The 25,749-nt window shown below is 40.0% G+C and overlaps 2 protein-coding genes across 2 annotated transcripts in view; both read right to left on the bottom strand.

Moving 5' to 3' along the window:
- Window positions 1-5,974: 5,974 nt before the first annotated feature.
- Window positions 5,975-14,488, bottom strand: DHRS12 (dehydrogenase/reductase 12). Its single transcript, XM_053457755.1, has 10 exons — window positions 14,361-14,488; window positions 12,744-12,877; window positions 11,685-11,767; window positions 11,497-11,589; window positions 10,758-10,839; window positions 8,170-8,231; window positions 7,720-7,824; window positions 7,389-7,479; window positions 6,796-6,933; window positions 5,975-6,303 (listed from the first exon to the last, which is right to left on the bottom strand). Exons 1-10 carry the CDS (start codon window positions 14,414-14,416, stop codon window positions 6,176-6,178), a joined length of 972 nt encoding a protein of 323 aa, XP_053313730.1. The 5' UTR covers window positions 14,417-14,488; the 3' UTR covers window positions 5,975-6,175.
- A 4,709-nt stretch (window positions 14,489-19,197) lies between these two features.
- ATP7B (ATPase copper transporting beta) overlaps window positions 19,198-25,749 on the bottom strand; it is a 36,069-nt gene continuing 29,517 nt past the window's right edge. Inside the window, exons 14-22 of the mRNA XM_053456321.1 lie at window positions 25,295-25,489; window positions 24,718-24,900; window positions 24,062-24,254; window positions 22,687-22,833; window positions 22,313-22,455; window positions 21,987-22,190; window positions 21,471-21,588; window positions 20,360-20,462; window positions 19,198-20,247 (exon numbers count right to left, since the gene is read on the bottom strand). Coding sequence (XP_053312296.1) covers window positions 19,974-20,247; window positions 20,360-20,462; window positions 21,471-21,588; window positions 21,987-22,190; window positions 22,313-22,455; window positions 22,687-22,833; window positions 24,062-24,254; window positions 24,718-24,900; window positions 25,295-25,489 — 1,560 coding nt within the window. The 3' untranslated portion in view covers window positions 19,198-19,973. The remainder of the gene's footprint in view (window positions 20,248-20,359; window positions 20,463-21,470; window positions 21,589-21,986; window positions 22,191-22,312; window positions 22,456-22,686; window positions 22,834-24,061; window positions 24,255-24,717; window positions 24,901-25,294; window positions 25,490-25,749) is intronic.

Below are 25,749 nucleotides of genomic sequence, written 5' to 3' on the forward strand. Positions count from 1 at the left end.
AGATTTAAAGTTACATACGCTTTGGGGAACTGAATGAACAGAGTTCTCCAAAACATGTGTAACTTGCCATGTCTATATTGTGGCAGAATGAAAGGTATCGGCTCGAAATAAACACTCTTTCCTTTTAAAGTTTTCTCTTGGTTTACAATATCAGTTTTTCTTGCATTCGGTGAAAAAAGAAAGACTCTAACTATGTTTTATGAAGGAGCGGCTCGGCTCCTCTTGCAGAAGAAGCTCATGAGAATTGTTTCAGCTCACCTGCAACTCCAACCCCCCCCTATTAGTTATTAAACTTGGGCTGCCACCTTGTAATTAGGAAATGTGTCCAGTTCCAAAGATGATAAAGATATCTTGCAGAATGTATGTCATAAATGATAGTAAGATGGAAAGTATTGATCAATACATCAAATATTTGGCAAATATATATAAATGATCAATTTTAATTAAGAATTGATAAATTAGTGAAAATAATCAATTTAATAAGATTAATACCTTCAATTATTAGCAAATCAAGTTAATTGATCTTGGTTTTTTTTTGTTTTTTTTACAATTTAACATATGCTTACACGCTCCAGCATCATACAGTAATAGACACACACATGCTAAAATCATGTGTCACCAAACACACACACCTCAAAATCACACATGCTAAAGTCGAATGCTCATTCACATGCATGCCAACACCATGTAACACTACAATACAGTGTAACACTATATACTGACATACTCACACTAATGCCACACGGTAACACACACCATGCGCTTGCACACACTAACACCACACTCTTATACACATGCACACACTATCCGACAACATCCACCAACACGCACATGCACACACTATCCGACAACATCCACCAACGCGCGCACACATTAACTCTAACACCGTACAGTATAAAGACACTGACTGTAACACTATACATACACACACGCATACAGCGCTCTCCCTCTTACCTCGTGGAGACCTGTCTGCACTGCGTGCGAGCTGGATAACACGGGCCCCTGGATGTCGTGCACCCATGGCACCCGCCTCATTAATTCTATGATATGAGAATTTACCATTTTGCCACAAATCGTCCATTTATTAAATAAACCGCACTGCATCTAGTTCCTTGCCCACCATACTGGTTAAACATTCAGCCTAATTCAAGATCGTTTAAGCAGTCGCTTTGCAATTCTAATGCACACGCCAGATCTTTCTACAACACCAACCACATAGCAATTTGCAGAAAAGATGTATCAATGTATCATACTGAACCCTTCACTGGGGCCGGCCCCATATTAGGCATAGTAAACTGGGGAGTATCACTTTCCTGCTTCTATACATGTATTCCTTAGTTGTTTCCACTTATTTTGGAAGCCATGCATGTTGGGCATCCTGCTTTCATCTGAAAGGGTTAACAGAGATGACGTTCTGTGTGTGTGTGTGTATAAAACAGCTTAATTAGTGTTAGATTGTGACAATTTGACTGAACAGTATGACTCCTTTCAGGTTTTGTGTTGGTATATATATATATATATATATATATATATATATATATATATATATATATATATATATATATATATATATATGTAAATGCATACATTTAACACATTCCATTCCAGAGACTTCACTGTTTTTAACAAGAAAACGGTTAAGTCCAAAACAAATTAATTTATTATTAAATTCTGTAACATGATTCTGTTCATTTTGTAACCTAAACCTCTCCTAAAGCATTGCTGTGTTGGATATTAGGATATTTTAAAACACAAGTAAATGAGCAGATTAAGGTATCTGTCTGCACTGTATGTATTATAGATATTGTTCCGTCCAATACTGTCCATATTGCTAGATTCAAATTAGAGGTTTGGAAGCCTTTTTTTAATTAATGTTATTTTTCTTTTGTTTTTAATTATGTTCATTTGTAATGGTCTTGTATTTGTGATTAAATTACATTCCAGACTATTTTGTATTTCCTGGCATAGTATGGGTTTGTTAGACATTTTTATTCTACTTTTCTTTCTGGTACCGTCCTGGAGCAAGTAACGATTTTCTAATACAAGTGTTACTTATTGTACTTGAAACTTATTTTATGCTTTTTGTACATGTTTTAGTTTTTTTTACAGAAGCTGGAACCAAACAGTGCTCCTATTTAGTTAGATGACTTCTCATGTTCATCTAGAATAGGTGTTTCCCAGCCATTCCGGCTAAGAGCCCCTGTTAACCTTTTTAAGTGCCTCTAGTCGTAAAGGTTTACTTTACTAAATAACACTATGTAACAGTTTGCACCAAAATAACATTTGGGGTTTATTCACTAAAGGGTGTTGGTAGAAGAATTTGCAGCAGAGATGTAGTTTTAACTTGTTGACTTCACTATGCATTATGGAATCCTAAATAAGATTCTGCCGCAGGAAGAGCTTGGCTGGCCTTGTATAATGTAGTTATATCCATGAGCCATCTCCGAAGTCTTGTAGTTGATGGGATTAGGCCTCTATAAAGGGTCAGCTCAGCCCTTCACATTGGAGAAACTTGTTGACCAATCCTAATGAATAGATGAGTTAGGGAGTTGAACCCAGGACTCCTTCAAACTCCCTTTTTAGTGAATAGACCACACTAATATCTATTGAGCCCAAATGGAACTATAAGACTTGTTTAACTGAATTGCGTAGTGTTTGAAAGTGTTGCATCCATGGAAATGTGTTGACGTTGACTCAGCTTCGACTCAAAAGCTGGCCAGGCAACATACCTGGGTCAATCATTTTTAACCCTTAGAGTATCTATGTATATGGTAGAGCGCTGACGAAAAGCACTAGAGTGCTGACCATACACCCCGTACATTGTGGCACTCTGTGGTTTTCTGTCTGCGATCAGTACAAAAATTGTGTACGCTTTTCTTTAGTGTGGAGGTGGCAGCCGACAGATGATCTTGCAATTCCCCTTTAAGGGATGCCTATATCTAGCTGAGCTAGGATTGTGACGTTTCAGATGGCCACCATCTCTCTGAAAACCCCCTCCCCTAATAAAAATATATATTATTATTTAAACCTTTTTTTTCTTTTCTAATGGACCAATGAGCCTTTTGTGGACTGCAACTCCCATCAACCATCTCGCTATACATGTGTAACTGAAATTCGAACACTATATACAAGTGGATGAACAATGAGATATTTGAAGTTGATATATTACAGTTAATAAAATCTTCACTTTTTTTCTGCAGAACATAAACTGACATTCTGTCAATCAGGCCCTAGGGGCAGATCAGGTCCTGGGGCTGGATTTGCTTGGCCACACGGATGTCATTTGGTAGCCACTGGTCCGGGGCTCCGTTATTGGCCATGTCCATACTTTAGTGATATTTGGATTTAGATAAAAAGAATAAATGGTTTTGGTTGACTTCCCATTACAAATATGTATCGCTGCGTGTTACAGTGGAAATAAAGGGAACTATTAATGGGAAAAACCTAAAACCACCTTTACACGTTTCAGTACAACACAACTCAACTGTTTGTGTTAACATATTTAACACTGCATATGACAAGTGTTTATTGTAAAATTACATATTGTTCCGATCTCTCCTCCTTATAAGTGAAGTAGATTTTAATATCTGATATTAAGAAAGAATTGGTGAAACTGAAATGCTATTAAAACCTGCTGTATAGTTATGTTTGGTTAATCATTTTTTTGTTTCATAACTACAAAAAAATATCCGGTTGTTGAGCCCCATAACTGTATTATCCAGTGTCAAGAAGCCCATAAAGCACTCATATTCATTATTCCAAGTCCTACGGGTTTGTGGGTGAGTACTAGTCTCTTAAAGTCACTAAATCAGCAAGCTCCGACTCTCCAGCTGCTTAGAAACTTCCATTCCCATAATGCAAACGTCCTCTTGAGCATCATGGGAGTTGGCATCAATGGCGGCTGGAGTGGCAGAGTCGGATCCCCGTGACCTTTCCCAGGTTCGATGGCTTTTCCTGTTTGTGTCATCGCTGCTGCTATGTTTTATTTATAAAAATGAGAAATAAAAAGGGACCATATTTTAATTAATGTACTAATGCTAATTTCTACATGACTTAATTGTGTACTATGTACTAGATTCATTTAAATGATTTCTCTATAGACATTAAAACATGTTTTTGCTACCTGTTAATGCACAGTGTAAATAATAAAAGTATTTGCAGGCATTCATCCTGAATCTTGTAATTTATTCACTTGTTTGTCAAAACACACAAACCTGTAAAAAAAAAATTATATATATATACTGCAAAAATACAGAAATTATTCCTAGGTTATGTATAAGAAGAAATGATGATGACGAGCGTATATTAATACATAGAATACATATATGTTGGATTAACCAAACGGAAAAAAACACGTAGCGCTGAATGGCAGCCTTCAGACTAGATGCACCACTGAGTATACCCTGTTATTTAACAATCGGACGATTGTTACATGGGTCATTCTGGCAATATAGTTAAAACCCCAACAAACAGGATAGTGTTGAAGATGAATTATTATTATTCCTGAGAAAGACAGCTGGAAAACATTACACCCAGGAGGAGTTTGGATGGAAGAAGGTGTCTGCTCTGAGATCCAGGGCTCGATTTACTCTTGGTCCTGCGATGTAAACCCTGGATGGAGGCTCTTCGTAGGACAGGCTGGGATCTGGGATGCGGAATACCACTGCCTGTTCTGTACTTGCCCCTATAGGTGTAATGAAAGTAAATTTTTCCCTTTACTGGTCATACTCTGTAAATTTATCAAATAGCCCCCCCCCACACACACACACACACACACAGGCAGCTATCGAGTAGATGCTGAATTACAGACATTTATCCCAGCATATGGCATTACTGTCCTATGGACAACAGCTAACCCAACCAAGCTTATTGTATTTTATGGATAATTCACCCTCCCACTGTTGCTTGGTTGTCCTGTAACTCATCTGTATAGATATCAATTTATCCAATAATAGTTTCGTTTTACACAAAGTATTCAGCTTACCTGATCTTTCCCAAGCCCACCCAGCTTTATGGTTCACACACATAGTCCCCCAGTCAGTTTCCCCACCTCCAGGTTACACATATTAATAGTACACTAGTCTTCTTAGTACAGCACCAAATCGTCCTGGTAGATCATTTTAGACCGTGCACTAGCATACCATACATTGTTCCTTATCTCCAGGATGATCATCTGAGGTTGTAGAAAATGGGTACATAAATAGCTGGCCCGAGCTAATAAATGATGTTTGTGTTCTCACCCTTCAATAGAATCATTGAAAGGAGATACAAAAAAAAAACCCCATAACTCAGGGAAGGGAGATTCTCACAAATTTAGCTTACACCCTCCTAAAACTTTAAGATGTCTAATAAACAAACTGTATGCAAACAGTATGTGTTCCTTAGAAAAATACGTTGTGTGACCTCCAGCTGAAAAGATTAACACTCCTGCAATTCATCTACAATTTGCAGGTTACCATTTGCAGTACGTGCTACTGGTTGCTACCTGGTCCATTGATGTTTCTGATTGTTGAGTAACAGCCAATCACAATCCAAGGCAGCTGTGCACGTAAAGTGTTACTATATAGCAACATTAGAAATATTTCATTATTCTGTATCTTTGGCCAACAATAGATCCAAATGTATAATAATAAAAAACTTCATATGGCAGACAGAAGATGAAATGTCTATTAGCACCAGTCATACATGTTCACAAAGCACTGCTTATTTTGCTTATCTGGTTGAATATGTGAGAAAAAACAGAAGACCTCTAAGACAGCCTTCCCAAAGTGACTTGGCTCCTGGTTTATGCTGGTAGCCAAAAACCTAAAAGGAAAGACTGCTTGGCAAACCAGCCCTGGCTGATACAAAATCCCTAATCTGGGTAGAGATTCTGTAAGGTATTCTTAACCATGTGCCACAAGAGCTCAAAGCTTCAAGCCCTTCTGCTTGATCCCCATATAAAAAGCTCAAATAATGAAAGTAGACATCAGCCTTACAGGTAAGTAATGAATTAATATCTGGAGAACACAAGACTATGCAGACTAAACAGTCTCATGCTAGCATTTGAACATACAGTTATGAGGTATTGGTAAGTCACCCCTGAGACTGCATTAAACATTAAGGTCCACTGGTCAGTAAACAATTGCCGAAGTAGGTATCATTTCATTCTGGAGCTGTAAAGCGACCCCATGTGTTATGGGGTACCAGTCGCTGGCGCAAACTTCTGTGAAAGCTCCTCCAGGTTCCTCAGAAGCTCCTCTTCATCAGCAGGAGAGGAACGCGTACTTGCCAAAGGCAAATGGGTGGAAACAGGTTTTCGATCTATAAAATAAAGTATATCTCAGCTTCAAACTGGGTGGATAAAGGTCTTCTGTACAACCACATTTAAAATTAAACAATTATTGAACTCAAGGTTCTTATGTTCAGTAAGGAAAAAGGATATAGCCATATTAAGCTCAGATCCATGTCCTCTCATACCATTTGTTATCTGTGTCTTAAGTTTCTCTTTAAGAATAAGCAGGATAAAATAAATTCTTGTTTGCCAATTGTCACGTAAATGCCCTTAACAGGAGTCTTGATTCAAGCAGTTAATAGTCGTTACAGGTTTAGAAAAATGTCAAAAGTCTTCATTTAAATATGGTTATCAATTCCATTGGCGGAGCTAAATTGGTTACCAAAATCATAGGTCTGTATCAAAAGTGCCGGTCTTCCCTTATGACCCCCATAGCATGCATCTTCCAGAAGAATAGCTTTACATCTGGAACTCATTATACAGAATAACAGACAAGGAAGATAAATCCAGGCAGGCGTTACCTTGGAAGAAGAGGCCGCTGGGCTGCTGTGTTGCAGCTGGAGATATAGCCAGCCACACCACGGTGTCCGCTCCCTGATCCTCTGTGCGTAACCTATTCTTCATCTTCTCGTAAAAATCCGGCATGGAGGACCTCACAGCTTCAAGAAAAAAACATATATATATTAATCTAGATGCAGGCATCAGTTTGGCACCAAATGTTTAAAGGAAAATGCAGTGTGTTCATGACTCATGGGCCGAAAAGATATTAAGCCCCCCACAGCCCCATGAGCAACATGGACGGGTCTCCACACGGTTCAATTCCTCACCCGGCACTAAAAGAACCCACCGAGATCAAAACTTGGCGGCTGCTGCCTGACTCAAGTCTGTTGTCTGGGAAATGACAGGCATTAGAGAACCAAACAGATTATCACATTATCTGGAAATCACTCACTATACCCTTACAAAAAAAGGATTGTGTTCATTTATCAGGGAAAGGTTTAGTGACTCTGTAAATTCATGAAAGTATGTTAACAGAGCTTAGCTGTGGGGTATCAGCCATACAATAAAAAGGAAAAGAAACATTTAGGCTCATGCTAATTTAACGATGTTTTACCTGGTGTGTCAGCCCAGCCTGGGTGCATGACGGAGAAATGGACTTTTGGATGTGCTTTAGCCCACAACTCTGTTAAAATGACTTGCTGACGCTAAAAATAAACAAAACATTAAATGCTTCTACAATTGAATTTATGCAACCTCTCCATATTGCATTTTACAATATGCGGTTTATTTCACATGGCAATTTATTGGCTGTATTTTTTTGTAACAATGCAAAACTGAACTTTATTATTATTACCAAACCTAAAGAACCTTCTGTTTTAAAATTAAAAAGTGCGAGGGTGTGTATATCTATATATCTAAGCCCAAAGGCCATAACGAGAGCCCACCTTGTTCTGAGCGTATACCATCGTTCCATCAAACGTCCCATTTTCACACTGGAGGTCAGAAACGTTTAGCTTTTGAACCAGCATACCTCCCGAAGAGACGTTTACCTGTAGTATATATTATGAGACCGTTATTACATGTCTTCAAAGCAGAATCCGACAAATACACAGAGTGAATTAACCATTTTACTGCTTGGCAGACTGAACCCCATTTTTGTTGTTTATGACATTGAAAACAACTGTTTTTAGTTTGAAAAAATTTTCTTGTTTTACATTTAATGATTTAGTCAACTGAATATTTGTCAAGTGTACCTGCGAGCCCAGCCCTTATATTCCCTCAGGGTTCATGTAATGTCTAATTCTTTTTCACAATCCCAAATGTCCCTCTGGGTGAATATCTACAGAGAAAACCTGTACTAAATATTTAGATTAGCAGAATGACAAAGTACTTACAACTCTTGCATCTTCTTCCTTCTCCAGAGCAGGTAGCATTGCCTTCGTAAGAATGTAAGTACCTGAGAATAGAAGTAATCAAGCAGCACTGTCAGCATGAATTATAATTCTCCAGCATCATGGACTCCAAATCAATCCAGTCTGAGAAGGGTGCAGGGAAGCTCAGCTCTCAGAGAATTTAAAATACATAAATGAGTAACAAGGTACAGGAAAATAGTTTCAGACTGACCTCTCATTCTAACATTTCTCCTCATTTGAAATAAACTTGAGGCTTAGATGGAATTTAAGGAGGTTTGGCTTTACCGAAATAGCGGTAGGTAAGTGGAATAGCCCCTCAATAGGTGTGGTAAAGGCTAAACAGTGAGGGGATTTAAACTTGCACGCATATGGCGAGTATGGCATTTCTAAGATGTGACCAAGTCTTCACATCAGGATAACGGGCAGACTAGATGGGCCGAATGGTTCTTATCTGCTGTCAAATTCTGTGTTTCTATAAATCCAAGTTAATGCTGAATTACTACCGACCGTGCAAGATATCGTTCCCATTACAACTGAGCTAAAATTAATTAAACATATAGCATTGTCTGCTTACAAGGCCATCCCTCCCCTAGTAGCCGAACCGACATATCGAGTGTAGAACTAAACCCCTTCGTAGTGTTTATATTTCACAGTATTATTGGTCAAACCTTAAGCAACTAGCTCTTAAACCAGTGATGGCGAACCTATGACACGCGTGTCACTGCTGACACGCGTAGCCATTTGGGGTGACACGCGCAGGATTTCCTGCGATTCATCCTCGGCTCCTGCACGGCCGCCGAGGATGAAAGAATCTGTGCTGGAGGAACGGGTCCTCCAGCACAGATTCTTTCATCCTCGGCGGCCGTGCAGGAGCCGAGGATGAATCGCAGGAAATCCTGCGCGTGTCACCCCCCCAAAAAAGGGGGGGGACGTGCAGTAGCGTACCTAGCGGGGGGCGGGGCGGTGGAGGAGCAGGCTCGCAAGGGAGCGGTATCGGAGGTCTTTAACAGACCACCGGCTCCCTTGAGTGATTTTAAGCCGGTTCAAGGATTTCCCTTGAACCCGGCTTAAAATCACTCAAGGGAGCCGGAGGTCTGTTAAAGACCTCCGATACCACTCCCTTGCGATCCGCGTGGCAACAGCTGTTGTGCGCCGGGGTTTGTTGTCAGATCCCGGCGCACAACACTGAAGCCGCGCCCACCGCTGTCCGTGCCCTCTGAACCCCGTGCCCTCGGAAGAAGAACTGAAGAAGAAGAGGAGCGAAGAGCAGGAAAAGGAGCTGTAAGGAGAAAAGAGGAAAGGTAGGAAAGCATACAGTGAGAGTGGATTGGTGTATGTGTGTGGATTGGTGTATGTGTGTGTGGATTGGTGTATGTGTGTGGATTGGTGTATGTGTGTGGATTGGTATGTGTGTGTGGATTGGTGTATGTGTGTGGATTGGTATATGTGCGTGGATTGGTGTATGTGCGTGGATTGGTGTATGTGCGTGGATTGGTGTATGTGCGTGGATTGGTGTATGTGCGTGGATTGGTGTATGTGCGTGGATTGGTGTATGTGCGTGGATTGGTGTATGTGCGTGGATTGGTGTATGTGCGTGGATTGGTGTATGTGCGTGGATTGTTGTATGTGTGTGGATTAGTATGTGTGTGGATTGGTGTATGTGTGTGGATTGGTGTATGTGTGTGGATTGGTGTATGTGTGTGGATTGGTATGCGTGTGGATTGGTATGCGTGTGGATTGGTATGCGTGTGGATTGGTAAGTGTGTGAGAGTGATGGGTGTTATGCTGTACCATTTCCAATGTATTTTTCATTATATAATTATGCTCTAAAGTACATCATAACTCCCATCACTCTATACTGCTCCATACAGTGGCAGAGGCCTTGCACCCCCACCGCAGGACTCCTGAAAGGTAAGTAGTTACTAAGCAGGTATGTTAAATAATTTGTTTTTGGTTTATTAAATACAATTATATATTGCAATTATACATTTTTGTAGTTTAAACTATAAATTGCGCAAAATTATGTTTTTTTGTCGAAGTGACACACCACGCGAATTATGCTCGATTTTTTGCCGATTTTTGACACACCACGCCAAAAAGGTTGCCCATCACTGTCTTAAACCAAATCTGCTCCATTTTGACAATTTTAATGAGCGACCACCAATAAATAGACAAAGCTGCCGAGCACGACGAACATTCCTCTGAGATGGTTTTAAATTGGAGCTTTTAATATGTTGGTCTGACCTTTTAGTTCTTTTCCTTTAGAGAGAATGGCAGAAAGCCAGCAAAGCACTTGACCGGAATTCTAATTGGACTGAAAGATATTCCTTTTACATAGACTTTAAACAGATTTTATGTACTGCTGGCATCTATAGTGTTTAATTTTACGGCACATTCATTGTTTCCTAACCATTAGACTTTACATGTAAGTTTTTAGACAAAACCCATTTACATTGAGGAAGAACCTCTGTGGCGTAGGCATGCACAGAGGGACGCAGAATAATATCTGTGTTAGGAAGACAATAGTATATGTGCTTAATCTGCACACTGCTTGGCTTGTAAGCGCTTACCCAGAGTGTTGGTAGCAAAGTTCTTCTCCAAGCCATCATCTGTCAGTTCCCTTTTGTTCACCATGCAACCGGCATTGTTTATCTACAAACATAGCAGTCATATAATTACATATCACATAAGATCAAAAAGGTGATTAGTAAATCTTTACATAATTTTGAGTTATCAAATTCTAGCAAATATGGCAGAATTTGAAAGACATCATACTAAAAAACTTCATCTCAGCCCTTGTGGCAGATTATTTACTTTAGAGCAACCCCTTTGGGGCCTGACCTAATTCATTCTACCAAATAAAGCAGACTATAATTATTTCATTAATAGTGGCTACACAATGATCATCAGCATAGAAAAGCTAGCATAGAAACAGATGAAGACTATACAGTCTGCACGTTCTGCTTGATGTAAAGACTCAATCCTTAATCACCTGTTCTTCATTCAGCCGCCTCCACCAACATTACTTCCACAAGCACCAAAGTAACATCACCATTGAACATTCAGGGTTGTGTATAAAAAGTGCAAACTTTGAAGTGTTGCCTCATGACCATCAACCAAGAGAATAGTCTATTCAGCAGGAAACTTCTACTGGTTGCTATGGTTGTAAGTGTGTGAGTGTGTGTGTGCACGAATGTGTGTATGTGCACGAACAATACATTCTTTATTGCCCAGAGAATGGCCCACTTGCTTAAAAAAAACATAGAGGCACAAGACATGCAGTGTGTGGGTGTTTGCAGCTCAACTTACCAAGACATTCAGCTTGTTCTCGGTCTTAAATTTTTCTGCAAATTCCCATATTTGTTTCGGATTGGACATATCCAGCAAATGCACCCAAACATTCTGAACACAAACATAAGGACATTGTTTTTTTTACTTGATGCTTTAAATGCAGTATAAAGTATGATAATTGAGAATTTTTTGTATTTTACACATACCTGGTTTCCGGTGCCGTCAATAATCTCCTTCTTGGCTTCTTCTGCACGCTCATGGTTTCTGCACACCAAGTGCACAGAACCTCCTAAAAGGATTGAGAGAAACAGTTATTTCTTAATAATGGGCAGTTAAAATAACTTTGTTACAGTTAATTATAAATGTGCGATTATGTCTATGTATGTATTGTGTATTGTTGTGCAGGTTGGAGAATCTCTTTACACAGAAATATAGAATTTTACAATTAACTTTTCAGCCCAAATAGTCCTAATACAGAGACCCAGTGCTTAAGACCTTGGTCTCATCTTAGATTTAGGACAGCCACACGCCTACTCTTTATATATTTAAAATTCCCTACTGTATTAGCCTCTACCTCTTCTGCTTCGAGGCTGTTCCATTTATCTATCACCCTCTCAGCAACTTCCTCACTTTACATCTGAAACCAGAGGGTAAGAGATTTAGATTATGAGCTTGTATTCTAACATTTCTCCTTATTTGAACTAAACAGCCTTTATGTACTCAAACCAAGTTAAGCAGTTACATGTTTCCATCACATCTGCGCCTATCTTTCTTCCTGGTTATACATAGTTTGCAGAATAAAAATTATTAGGAAAGTCTATTTACCATTTTATGCTTGGGGCAGGGGCTCTATTTATTTCAATGGGAGCTCTGTCTTGCCACCGATTGGCTGATTGACACAGCCAATCAGTGACAAGAATCATCATACCACAGAGGAGGGGAGCAGCCCTACTAACCCAGGTAATTGGAGAACATGTATTAAACCACTAGGTTACTTCTAATGCATTCTCTTCTTTTACTGGGCTGTCAGGGGCAATAAAGTGTCTCTTTAAATAGGTCATGTGACTTAAAAATCATACCAACTTAGCTATGCATTACACGGAGCCAATCTAGCGGTTCTTACAGGACAAACCTGCTGGCATTTGTCCTTCATAATACACGGTTAAGTTAGGGAACCGATATTGTAACTCACAAACGGTTTTAGTTAATAAACCCCTAAATCCCCCCCCAGGGGTGGGTTTTAATCACCACTCGCTGTGTCTCACCTTTTTTTGCTATTATCGTGGCCACAGCTTTGCCAATCCCACTATTAGCACCTGTAATCATGTAATGCTTTCCAGTAACATCAACTTCCAGATCTTCTGCAACAAAGTGCTTGGCGGCAGCTTCATATCCACTCCTGGAATAAAATAATGAAAAAGTTTTACGGATAAACAGAAACACTGAACATAACTCAGGCCCCATCATACTCGCGTTCCACGGACCTGCAAACGTCCTCCCAGACCTAGCGTTTCTTCCGGGACCCTACAGCGAAAGATCCTTTCCACCGCTTATCATTTTAACAGACATTCAGCCAACGCCGCCAGTCCTCCCATACAGTCTTCCTACATCATCGTTAGGACTACAGCGCTTGGCTTCCACGCTACACAACTGCAGAAAGTATAATCTTTCCCATCCTTCATGCCTCCGGCTCAAGAGTCAGGATTTTACCATTTGTTCTGCGCTATTACATTTTTGTTTGATAACTTAATGAAAAGGGGTGCTAGATCAACCTGAATTTATCCAACACGTTTTATCAGATATCAAAATTACAGAAGAAATCCGAGCGCAGAATACAGTTTTGGGCAATATACCGTAATATAAATATATATTATTATGTTATATTTTATAGGATACCTAACTAAACTAAAAACCAATACATGTCAGGCGAGATTAAAGTCTGCATTTATCCTAGCTAAAGGCAGCATTATATATTTATAATACAGTATTTACTGCTATTACATTTTATTTACGTAGTGCCAACAATATATGCAGCACTTCTTACAGTCCCTATATCCAAGCAGTATGACCTCATTCGGGGGGGGGGCACTAAATATAAGGGATGATAAAACTGGAGCAGGTAAGGTAATTAAAAAGTAACTTATGTATTTTAAACAAAAGGAATCCAAATTAAAGGTAAAATTATGCAAATTCCCTATTGCTGCTACAACCCTAAAATATATCTCTAAAAAAATCCATTATATTTTAATGTATATCTTAAATAAAACATAATAAGTAACATTGTAACAAACCTCCAGGCTGATGCACCGTCACCCTTTCAGCCATAAAGTTTCATAAGCATGTGTGACCGTGGGGTTAAATAATAACTGCGCTATGTAAGAGCATTAGATAATATATTATATCACACAGCGCTTATATATGTGAATTACACAACACTGACAGCACCCATCAGCCTGCACAACACGGGCAACACGCCTTCCCTACACCGATCCTACATGCACTGTGTGTGTGTGTGTATATATATATATATATACACACACATAATATACACAGACACTGACATCACGGCTTATTACTACCCATTAACCCATTATTAACCAGCTCGGCAAAGCAAGCACAGCTTATTGACACCTACTCTACCAGGAAGCCAAAGACAGCAATCCAGGTATGGAAACGTGTTTCCTACCAAACCACAAAGCGGGCAGCAGACTGGGATTACTATTATTATTACGATTATTGCTAGTATTATTATTATGATTATTGCAGAGCTCGCCGGTTTGGAATGTTTGGTCACCGAAGCGTTGTATTTAACCCCCGGTGGCTGCAGAGCATCACTCCCAGCAGCACTACGTCCAGCACACCCCGCTCGCGGCGTCACTTACTTGGTATACTCCCGCAGCCCCTTCAGGAACCACACCGTGTTTCTATACAGCGACATTTCCCTCCCAGCTCTATCAGACAATATTCCGCACTGCACTGCCTGAGATTCCCTTCCTTTGAGTCTTTTGCTCCTCCCTCAGGGGCTGGCCTCTGACGCCAGGCAATGGCCGGTAACCGGCGCCCGGAGCTGTAGCCCCGCCCCGTTGCGTCACCGTAAACGCTTTCTGACAGGAGGACTTGTGGGGGTGGGTCTTTGGCGCCTTGAGGTTGTGAGATGAAAGTTTAGGTTGTGTTGCTGAGGTTTCAGCTCCTTCATGAGTTCATTTGTACGTGAATTTAACTGATAGAAAAAATGACGCACTTCCTTTATCCCCTTTCCTAAGTAGAAAATTGAATTAAAAGTTGGGGTGTACTTAAGCTTGGAATGGGTGATATAAATTATTAATTTATCTTAAAAAGGTTATGACAGCTAGAAATCTTCATACTGGCTAACATTTCACGTGTCATAAGATTCCTGAATACTGTATTTTCAACATATTGCTTGTGTATTCTACTGACCTGCTTGAAATCACGTATCTTTTTTTAGTCATTTACAGAGGACGCACCGTGTAAATCCGGTAACCGTAAAGCTGGCCTGGGGAGATGCTAATAATGGTTGCTTTTGTAAACTAGTTGTTTTTTTTTAATTGAAGAGTAAAAAAAAAGCATCCGGGCAAAATGTATTCACAAAACTGATGGTGAAAGGGTTAACACTGTATGGAGTTTATGGTATCATTTCTGTGATGCTACAATTATGAGTTTTCCTGCGTGTCACGTTTAACATTTCAGTACATGAGAAAGAACACCCTTGGGCCAGGCGGTCCATAATACCGGCTCTGATTTTGGCTACAACCATTCTAAGCGTCCATTAAAATACACCAATTGGCAAATGGGTCTATTCACTAAAGGTAGAGTTGGCGGCAGAGTTTTGTTTCAGCGCCTTTACTTGTGGAGATCCAACTCCAGTGAGTTTTTGCTGCAGGGAGTCTTTGAACACATTGAATTATACATTATACAGGGCCACCTCAGCTTTTTTTCTGGAGAAATGTGCTAGTGTTGGCCCTTCCTAATGGATACAGATGCTAGGCAACTCTCCCTTTTGTGATTAGACCCCAGCCTCAGTATTCCATCCGATTCCATTTAAAGAAGGGGCTTCTATGGTCCTGAAAGCTTGCATTCTACATTCTTTTTTGATTCTACATCTTTATTCTTTTTTATGTTGGCTAAAAAAGGGGTCACTATCTTCTGTTGGGCCAATAGGGATGTATCCTTTTTAATAATGGCAGGCTGACAAAAATGTTTTCTCCCAAAGGGTGTGTTGAGGCATTGAATAACACCTAGATCTGCAGAAGCAGCCCCATGTGGCCCCTCCCCCGGATGTTAACGGCCACTATATATCTATATATATATATTATCTATAGCGCAACAAATGCCTAATTTAGAAGAGCTTAGCAGGCGATCAGCAATTCCCTCCTAAGCTAAACAGCCTAAACAGTGCCGCTAAAATGCCCTGATAGCGAGGCAACACTGAAAACCCACCCAAGGCACCCTGTGACTGCTCGGGAAAACAGTCACAAGCGCCACTGTGAGAGATTTTGCTTCTTGCAAGATGACATCCATTAAAAAAACTTTGATTTGATGCTGTAAATCGGAGTTTTCCTCAAAAAAATGCACACCTTGCAAAGGTGGCTTTTTACCTCATAAATAATGTGTTTTTCAACTTGTCAAAATTCCAATTTAAAAAATATGCACCTCCAAAATATGGACTTGAAGCCCCCAAATAACATCACAAACCCATGCATGGGTGGGATTGCTGTCCTCGGGAGATGTTGCTGAACTCATATTGGTGTGTTATGCGACAGTGACACATACCAGGAGCGGTAAATCCATACCTGAAGTAAAATGTGTAGAATTAGTGCATGGAGAGTTACAATTCTAGCATTTGAAATACCCTGGGGTGTCTAGTTTTCAAACATATATGGTTTGATGGGGGGTCAATTGAATTGGCCGGCCTCAAACTAAACTCAGGACTCATTAGAATCTATTTAGCAGGGTTTTTTCATTAGATTAGAAAAGATTCTAGTTGAACCTCGCCAAATGAGCGAGATATCATCGATGTACTGATGGAAGTGGAAACACAACAAGTTATTTGATCCGTCATGATTTGAGGATATATATGATTCTTCCCAGCATGTGCTATATATAAACTCACAGATTAAGAGACACCACAGTATGTATTGTATTGTATGCAATATCCAGTTTATTGTTTTGACCTAGGAAAAGAATACATAAAAGTATGTTTGGTTTTTTTTATAATAAAGTCACATTCCTGTCTATAATATCACCAAATATACTGTGCAAATTCTCATATGTGTAATTTAAAAGGTACAAGGCAAACATTAAACATTTGTAGGTGTGCAAAAATACTCATTTTAATGTTAACACATTTTCATTACAATCCATTGATTTATGTATCCCATCACAGGCCTACCTTTCAATTACCATCTTAGGTTGTCATTCTCCTATCGATTAATCAAAATTGTAATTATGTTTCATTTTTAGAGCATGTATACCTTAATTAAGCTCATTCTTTGGAATTGATATACATTGAGAACCTAAAACACACTAGCATGAGAATTTCTTCCAGCATGAGAACAACATCATTTCTTATAAGAAAAAACCTGCTTTAAAGGCGCGTGTCCCCCTGCCGCTCGGGTTCTGTGACATGTACACGTTTAGATTTGAACTGCAGTCTTCCCGGTTTGCTTATGCATACACTTTGTAGCTTCAGCACCAAAGGGAGTTATGCTGCAGCTTCTCTCAGCTCTGAAATCGAGCTGCGGTTTTAGCTTTTCCAGATCCCGCGGAAGGGCAACCTGTCCTATTCACCTGTTCTTTGACACGTAATGCCTGGTAAGGGGTACGGCTGCCTGCCAGTGGGATCCGTGGGATTAATAATGTCATTTATTTTTGCTAAAAGATCTCACCTACTGGATTCAGGAGAGCTGTATTCCTATCCCATGCATGTTTACATTTCTTTACTGTGTAAACTTCTACCACTTCTGCTGGAAGGCTGTTCCACTCATTTACCACACTCTCAATACAAGTAGTGATCTGGGGTTTCATTTCAAATGGGAGAAGAAAAAACACCAAGACAAAGACGATTTATCTGTACACTGTGCAAAAACAAGACCAATGAGAGGACACCTTAACATCTGGTATTTCTCATCCGTCCTGAAAAGATGTATACAATTGTCATGTAATGATGTAAAATATGGAGCAAATTCCAAAAATAAGGAAAGATCTCATTTAATGAGAATCACAAACATAAGGAGGGTCAAGAAGACCCAAGTAAAGCACAGGAGCACAACAAACATTTATTAAAGGAATACCAAATTGAAGATATTGGCGGGATGTGAATGTTTATATAAGGAGTTGAAGAATAAAGATTTACAAACACGAATAACATTCAGTCAGAACACAAGCGGGACAGCAGCGCATCAAACCTACGTGTAAACAGAGACGTGTAGAAGAGGACTGGACAGAAGTGAGAACGGAAAACGTTTTGTACAGAATAAATGCTATGATTGAACGTGAACATGAAACTGTAAAGATTTCCACAAATCCACGTTCAAAGAATAAAAACTCTACTGCTAACTGGTGCTGTATGAAAATATTTGACAAGGATTGAGTGTGTAAAAGGGCTGAAAAACTTAAAATTGTAAAAAATAATATATATATATTCTCCAGAAATATAAAATCCCTGCACAATATACGCTTCAGGAAGACAAGGCCAAAATATTCATCGTTTTTACAAAAATAGAATTTTTTTTTACATTACAATACAAAGGCCTTTATTTCGACACAGCTAGGCCACTCATTCAATCCCTTCTGTGCCAACCAAACAATACATATATTATGAAGCAATCCTACAAAGGCTCAGATTGTAATCCATCGTGAAGAATAGATTATAAATGACCACCATACAGCTGAAATCCACTATTTTCCACTATACAATATCACCACTTACTACTTGTGTAGAATTTGATATTTCATGGCAGGACTGATGTAGTTCTGCATTTTATTTTGAAATTTCACAACACTTTCTCGATTTCCCGGTCGGAGTTCACAAAAAATGTCTGCATGTCCAACTGCATACATATGTTACATTGTGACAACTTCTCATGAATATTTTGTTTTGGTTCTTTATGTGCTTTGGGATCCATGGTGTAAACATTTTTTTTGCATTTGTACCACTATATCATGTGATGTACATTTTGTTGAGCTATTCATATAACAAAGTAGTAAAAATTTACTGGTGTGTGGTCACGTAAAAGAAGTAGAAAGTGGAAAATCCATAAAGGAATAGATGAGTTTTTGGAAGTCTACAGATTTTCCTGGCTGCATTATTATAATATATATATATATATATATATATATATATATATATATATATATATATATATATATATATATATATATATATATATATATATATATATATAAAGCCTAGCGCACTGCTGTGTAACAAAATGACCCAGTCAGCAGTCTCACTGCCCATACTTTTGTTAAAAAACATTTAGCTACTGATTAGAAAACTCTACATTGGTCACAGTTTAAAAAACACACTATACACAGAAATCCAAAAATAAGAACAGATATCCAAATCCAAACATGTTAAGGACAATATCCCTATACCAGCAAACGATGGGGTCTTTGGCTTTTAGTTCAGCAGGGTTACATTCTTCAGTACACGTCCTGGACATCACTTTAGCTTAAAAACTGTCACAATTTAAAAGAACGCATGAAGCTGTAGTTCCTTTTAATAATGAGACGAGTGCAATTCATGCTACTAGGCACATCATATCGGTGTGTGGGAGAAAATGCAGTCAAAGCATACAAGAGGCATTTTGATTACAAATGTATCACATTAACAGCTGTTTTCATCTTGATATTAACTCTTATGCTTCATTGATCTACATCACACATACATACACACACACACACGCATACACATCATAGACACTTTGCATATCCCAAAGCTAGTTAAAGGGAAACTGTCACATTCCTGGTTATCCCTGATTCAATTCACATACTAAAAATGCCAAACATTTGTCTTCCACTTCTAGGTTACTCCTGTGATTCTCTCTCTACAGGGGAACTGCTCTGTAATAAATAATCTCTGCAACTGCAAACCCATTCACAGTCGGTTAAAAGAATGCATGTAATGTCATGGAGGATTGTCAGAACTACCAATAAAAAAATATGCTCCATCCTTATTAACTGACTCGGTCTGCTTTGAACCCTTGGGGACAGTCTGGCACTGAAAGTAATAATTGTGGAATGTACTTGTATTGCTCTTAGTTCAGTACCTCGTCAACCCACTGAATCTGTATTTCACCGAAAAGCTTTCAGAGAGTGCATCACTAGATGCCATGATGCTATATAGTGGCAGTAGTTTGATAAGGGAGAAGCATCTAGGTGCTTACAACAGAGCTGGTCCCTTATGATGATCCTGCCATACATGCTCTCAGTTCAGTAACTCATCTGATGATGCCACCAGACACGTCATTACATTACATGTACTGATCCTCGTCCCTTTCGTTGATCAGCAAAGACCACTTGTCTTGCCTGTCCCTTGCTAAGGAGTTCTGCCGAGATGCTTTGTCAGAGGACAGAGATGACAGAGACACTTGGCTGATGAAGCTGATCTGATCCCATGCACTGGTCTTCGGCAAATCTCGTCTCCTGTCATCCATCCCAATGTGGACACTAATCTGCGATGGTGTCAGTGGTTTCATGCATCCTTGGGCCCGAGCCTCGTATCTGTCAGCATCAGGCTTTCTGTAGCTGGTAGGAAACATTACTGCATTAGAAAAGAAGTCCGCTAGGTTCTGTGTAGAACATGTATCCTATGGGACATATACTATAACCATAGTCTGACCCTATCAGCAGTACCTACCATTTCAGCTGTAGTGAAGATAAAACCACAGACACGGAGGATGCCGCCATTGCCGCTGAGCCCATCCATGGCTGCAGTACAAGTCCCAATGGCAAGAACGCACCTTGTAAAGACAATGAAATCTGGTTAATCCCGGGAGCTCCAGAAGACTACCCTACAAATCACACCTACCCCAACAAAGGAGACTGGGGCACTGTGGGAAGCAGTGACCATTCTGTAGTATATTCAGGGGTGTGAGTGCCTATACTTGTGTTTGTTAAGCCTGTTAAGATTCTACTAGACAGACACACACTACACATAAAAGCATATACCTACATACCAGTATACTTTCCTCCACTTGTAGATGATGAGCCAATTTTGTGGTCTACTGCTTGAACAAGATATTTTTCTGCTTGTTATAAAATTACTCAAGCAGTCCTACTACCGAAAGTTCTGTTTGAAGAAACATATCCCTTAATTTCTAAACACAGCAACCTTGTTTTCATTAAATAACAAATTGTTACGAAACTGTTGCTATGGATTCTGCATCAATATCCAACCTAAGACTTGAGGTGACTATTGCCACCACCTTGCAACCTGGACCTTTGTTATAAACTGGTCCAAATGCTGCAAGGAATACAGCCTGCATCAAGCGAGGTAGCACTTAGTGCATCCTCAGTTGGCGTAGATAACACAAAAAGACGGGGAAAAAACATCACTTTTACCAGTTAAGACACAGCCTCGAAGCCCCCTTATTTTCTCCATCCATACGCACTTCTGAGAACTGCCATTCTTCCTTTCCACAACCACCATCATAAATCTACACGCCCAGTATCAGCTTTGGTAAGGGCCCCACTCTGTCATGGCCCATCACAATTTCACAAGGTGCCTCCATATTGAAAAACCGTACCTCCATCTTTCTCCAGGAATGCATTGGTATTCCATGCAGGATTGGGGATACACTAGTGTAGATGGTAGGGGTTCCAGTGGCCCTCTAAATGCTGGGCCCTATACAGCTGTATTGGCTGTAACCCCAATGACTCCCCTTTTCTGTCAGACTACATCCAGCTTAGCACAACCCTGACAGCTAATATGAGTACATAATGCACCGCCAGAGAGGTTACAAACTTACCTGCTGCTATGGGTACTCCAAGGAGATTATAGATTAATGCAAAAATAAAGTTTAATCGTATTCTTCTCACGGTCCTTTTGGAAAGGTGTATACTGGCAACAACATCAAGTAAATCATTCTGTAAGCAGAACAGATGCAATCAACATTAAGGGTTGCTATCTATCTATTATCTGCACATAGAAGCGATACTCACTTTTTGCATAGACACAAGAAAGCTTTCAATTTCAAGGAAATTTTTTAAGGATCCCTATATTGCCCCCCAAAAAATTATTGATCCACTACATTGGTTCCTTTTCAGGATTTGTAACGTACCACTGGTGGCATTTGCAGAATGTGGGGAATTCTCCAGAAAAAGGAAAACCATTAATACTGTACGAATCTGAAGATTGTTTTAAATGTAAAGCATATTAGGCATCTAATGCCCTTACATGCTATGTGAATGCATCTAAAAGACTGATCTAATGAACTTATTACATTCCATAAGCTAGCCAACGTAATCGGGGAAAAAAGACATACTCTGATAAGAACAATATCGGCAGCTTCAATTGCGACATCAGTTCCAGTCCCGATGGCAATACCAACATCGGCTTTGGCAAGTGCTGGGGAGTCATTGACGCCATCCCCTACCATGGCCACTCTCTTGCCTTCATCCTGGAGGGCCTGGACCTTTGCAACCTTATGAGAGGGAAGGACTTCGGCAAACACTTTTGTGATGCCAACCTAGACAGACCAAACCAGTGGGTGTTAAGAAAAAGTACGACTTACTTCATACTTACGATGAAACCAACTTATTGGATAGTTTCCAGCCACCACGACATGGAAAATAAGCAGTAATATCATACCTGCGTGGCAATGGCTTTGGCAGTTTTCCTGTTGTCCCCTGTAATCAATACCACATCCACACCCATAGATTTAAGCGTATGTACAGCAAGGGCAGCTTCTTGTTTCACGGTGTCCGCTATAGCGATCATGCCACACAAACCACCTACAAAAGAACACACGTGTGTACAGTAAACCCAACACAAAGTGTATTAATTCCATTGATAACCCAAGGTATGCAGGAACCAGTGTTCAATCCAAAGTTATTTTCATGGCAGTAGATACCTTTCCGCTCACTCATTATTTCAGCATATCTAAACTAAGCACTTAAATATTTGATTTTAACATTTTCATCATAAACTACATATTTCAGTGAAAACAAAACATAAGCCTTTACCATCTATTGCTACTAGTACTGCCGTCTGTCCCTTCATTTCGTGGCTAGCCATGGCTTCATCAACATCACGGGAAATGTGTAGCGCATTGCGTCTCATCCACTCTCGGTTTCCAATTAAAACATAGTGGGCTTGTGAGGCTCCGGCACCTGGAACAAGCACATATTTTTCAAAATGAAGTGAAGACAAGCTGCATTCGTTATATATAAATTAAGATTATGTCATTTACAATCAAACGTCACACAATTAAACTTTTCCGTTCACTTCAAGAACAGGTTCCATTAATTAAGTGTTTCCCAGCCCATCCCGGACTGGTCATCTGGCACATTGGGCAAATGCCAGGTGGGATGCTGGCCAACGGTGCCACACACTCATCCAATGTGCTCATCTGGTGCTGCCGTGCGCAGAAAGTGGCCAACTTCATTAGGTAGCCACTGGCATTAAAGTACCAGGACAGCCCAGTCATCGCCAGTCCGGCCCTGATCCCAGCACAGAACCCAGCTCAGTCCTTCTCGCTGGAGGAGCAGTGAAGTGAGACGTTGAAACTACACTCCTGCAAACTTTCCTTTATGTATATTTTTTTTTATTTAGCCTAGTCAGCCAGAATAGTAATACAAACAATTACTGAACATACATGCTGTTTACAGCCTGTAATTACAAAACCGCTCTGTGCCGTATCGCACCCAATAAATCCTTATAAAGATTGAAAAAATGTCTGGAATATCTTGCAATACCAATTAATACCACAAGATGGCAATCGAGAAACTTAAAAGCGCACAGCAGGAGCTTGTGAACTGAAACAGAACTGAATTCCAGATCATTTCATGTGAATGAATACAATATCTAGGTGCACATAGGAATACCCAAGCAAATTTACTACATTTGGAAAGTAGCAACATGGCTTGCAGATTGCGACCCAAAATACCCATGTGCTCCTCAGGACTGGAGCCATATAAGCAGGAACCGCTGATGGTTGTGAAAACACAAGTCCATGTTCTGCTCCAATAAAACTCCAATCCAGTATTTTCTCCCATTGTTGGTGACCGGGATCTAAATCCAGCCATAGCATACATTTAATTAACTTGGGACATCTAACCGTTTCATTTTTTGCCCTTGGAAACACAGGGGATGCCTCTACTCCCATTAATCACAGGAGTACGATTACGCCTGCTTGGGTGAACTATAACTTTCAAAGAAACTTCAATGGCCCAACATATTTACACTTGGGATACAAGCTTCAGCTCAAAAAGAAATACATTAATTTATGCCAGGCAGGCAGTCTTACAGCTGAAAAGCCCCTAATGTATAGATCAGTGGATTTGAACTGAAAGGAAAGTTCTTATTTAAATCTATTAGTATAGAAGGTCTGAGCAATACCTTGTAGCTCGGGCGAGATGATCAAGGAGCTGTCTTCTGTTTGGATGAGGGCGCTTCGGTACACATTCTGCTCATTAAGACCCTCCTCGCTCTGCACAAGAACACTTTCTATGTTGTTAACTTTACAGCTGATTCCACATCCAGGGACGGCCTGAAAATCTGTACAATGACCCAGGGTTTCCGTACCAAGTTCCTGGAAAACAACAAGATGAATATAAACCATTTTCTTCTACATGTTGCAGTGTCGGCAACTCACGGGATACAATATTCTTATCACGCAAGGGATTTGACTTTTATCTGGCATATACAAGATGCACTGGCAACATTTTCCACCATGATGTATAAATGGGGCTACTTATATCTGAGCCAGTCCTATTTCTTTGGGGGATTATTGTGATTTGATAAGAATTGCTTGTTATTAGGGACATATATTGGGGAAAAAGTTACTCTTTGGTATACCTTATATGAAAAATGTGGTACTCGATTGGAAAAGAAAAGAATGGTCTAAAGCAGTAGAAAATGGAAAATGTTAGATTATCTTAATAGTACAAGTTCAATTTTATTACACGGACACTGAACAGACCATCACACGGGAATCACACGGGAATAACATAATACAGTAAAAGCAAATACGCGAGCCGCGCGTCCATCACTACCTCCTTGCAGTATTTTGTGACGGCCATGCCGAGTGGGTGCTCGCTGCTGGCTTCTGCCGTTCCAACCACAGCCAGCATCCTTTTTAGCGGAAGCTTGACGGTGTCCCCCAGGAGCAGGACTCTCATCACTCTAGGGACCCCGTGGGTTATTGTGCCAGTCTTGTCAAACATCACTGTGTTTATCTGAAATCATAACAATCTGCTTAATTTCCAGAACCGAGAGGATGACGTGTATTCAACATTCTATAGGGACATGTCATTCAAGCAGCCCATTAGGATAAATGCATATAGATATATACACATATTGATCAAAATACCATAGTGATCTATGGAAGAATTTCAATTTGTGGATATGCTTTGCTTGTGATCTGACATGAAATGATGAATACTTCCACCAGGGTTGGTTAAAACCAATGCTAGATCTATTAGTAGAGAAGTGTAATCTAACATTGTCCTCGATTAAGATCCTGATAGCAGGAGGAAGAAGTTAAAGGTCATTCTTATTATTCTGCATCCGTCCAACACACTACAATTGCAGACTTTAGGTAAGAGACTGGTTTTGTGTATAAAAACTGACCTTGTGAGCCATCTCCAGAGGTTCACCACCTTTAATCAGGATGCCATTTTGGGCAGCAACTCCGGTGCCAACCATCACAGCTGTCGGCGTCGCCAGTCCCAAGGCACAGGGGCACGCAATACAGAGCACTGTGATGGATGTCTGAAACGCGACCCGGATAACGACCTCTGCTTTAGAGATATTTTTACCGTAACTCTGAAATGAGAAGAAAACAAATAAAATAAATACAAATAAGTTTGGAAAATTAGTTTCACCTGTCGCACAAAAGTGACAGCGCACAGCAGCACTACGGCTAAAACACTCAAGGGAAGAGGAGTCCAGCTCGGGCTCGCACTACTCCCATTTCACGAGCAACCAGGCTGATGCCCCCATGCTGGCTCATCCAGCTCTATGTAACCCATATTACCCCCTTATTTTGGAATAGGAGGTAGGATTTACTACTGGTAAATAAAGTA

The sequence above is a fragment of the Spea bombifrons genome, chromosome 2, assembly GCF_027358695.1.
Source record: "Spea bombifrons isolate aSpeBom1 chromosome 2, aSpeBom1.2.pri, whole genome shotgun sequence".
Lineage (NCBI taxonomy): Eukaryota > Metazoa > Chordata > Amphibia > Anura > Pelobatidae > Spea > Spea bombifrons.

Coding starts and splice junctions, on each gene's coding strand:
- DHRS12 (XM_053457755.1), bottom strand. CDS start 14,416: ATGTCGCTGTATAGAAACACGGTGTGGTTCCTGAAGGGGCTGCGGGAG. Junction 10,840..11,496: donor AGAACAAGCTGAATGTCTTG/GTAAGTTGAGCT, acceptor CTATGTTTGTAG/ATAAACAATGCCGGTTGCAT. Junction 7,480..7,719: donor TGGTATACGCTCAGAACAAG/GTGGGCTCTCGT, acceptor GTTTATTTTTAG/CGTCAGCAAGTCATTTTAAC.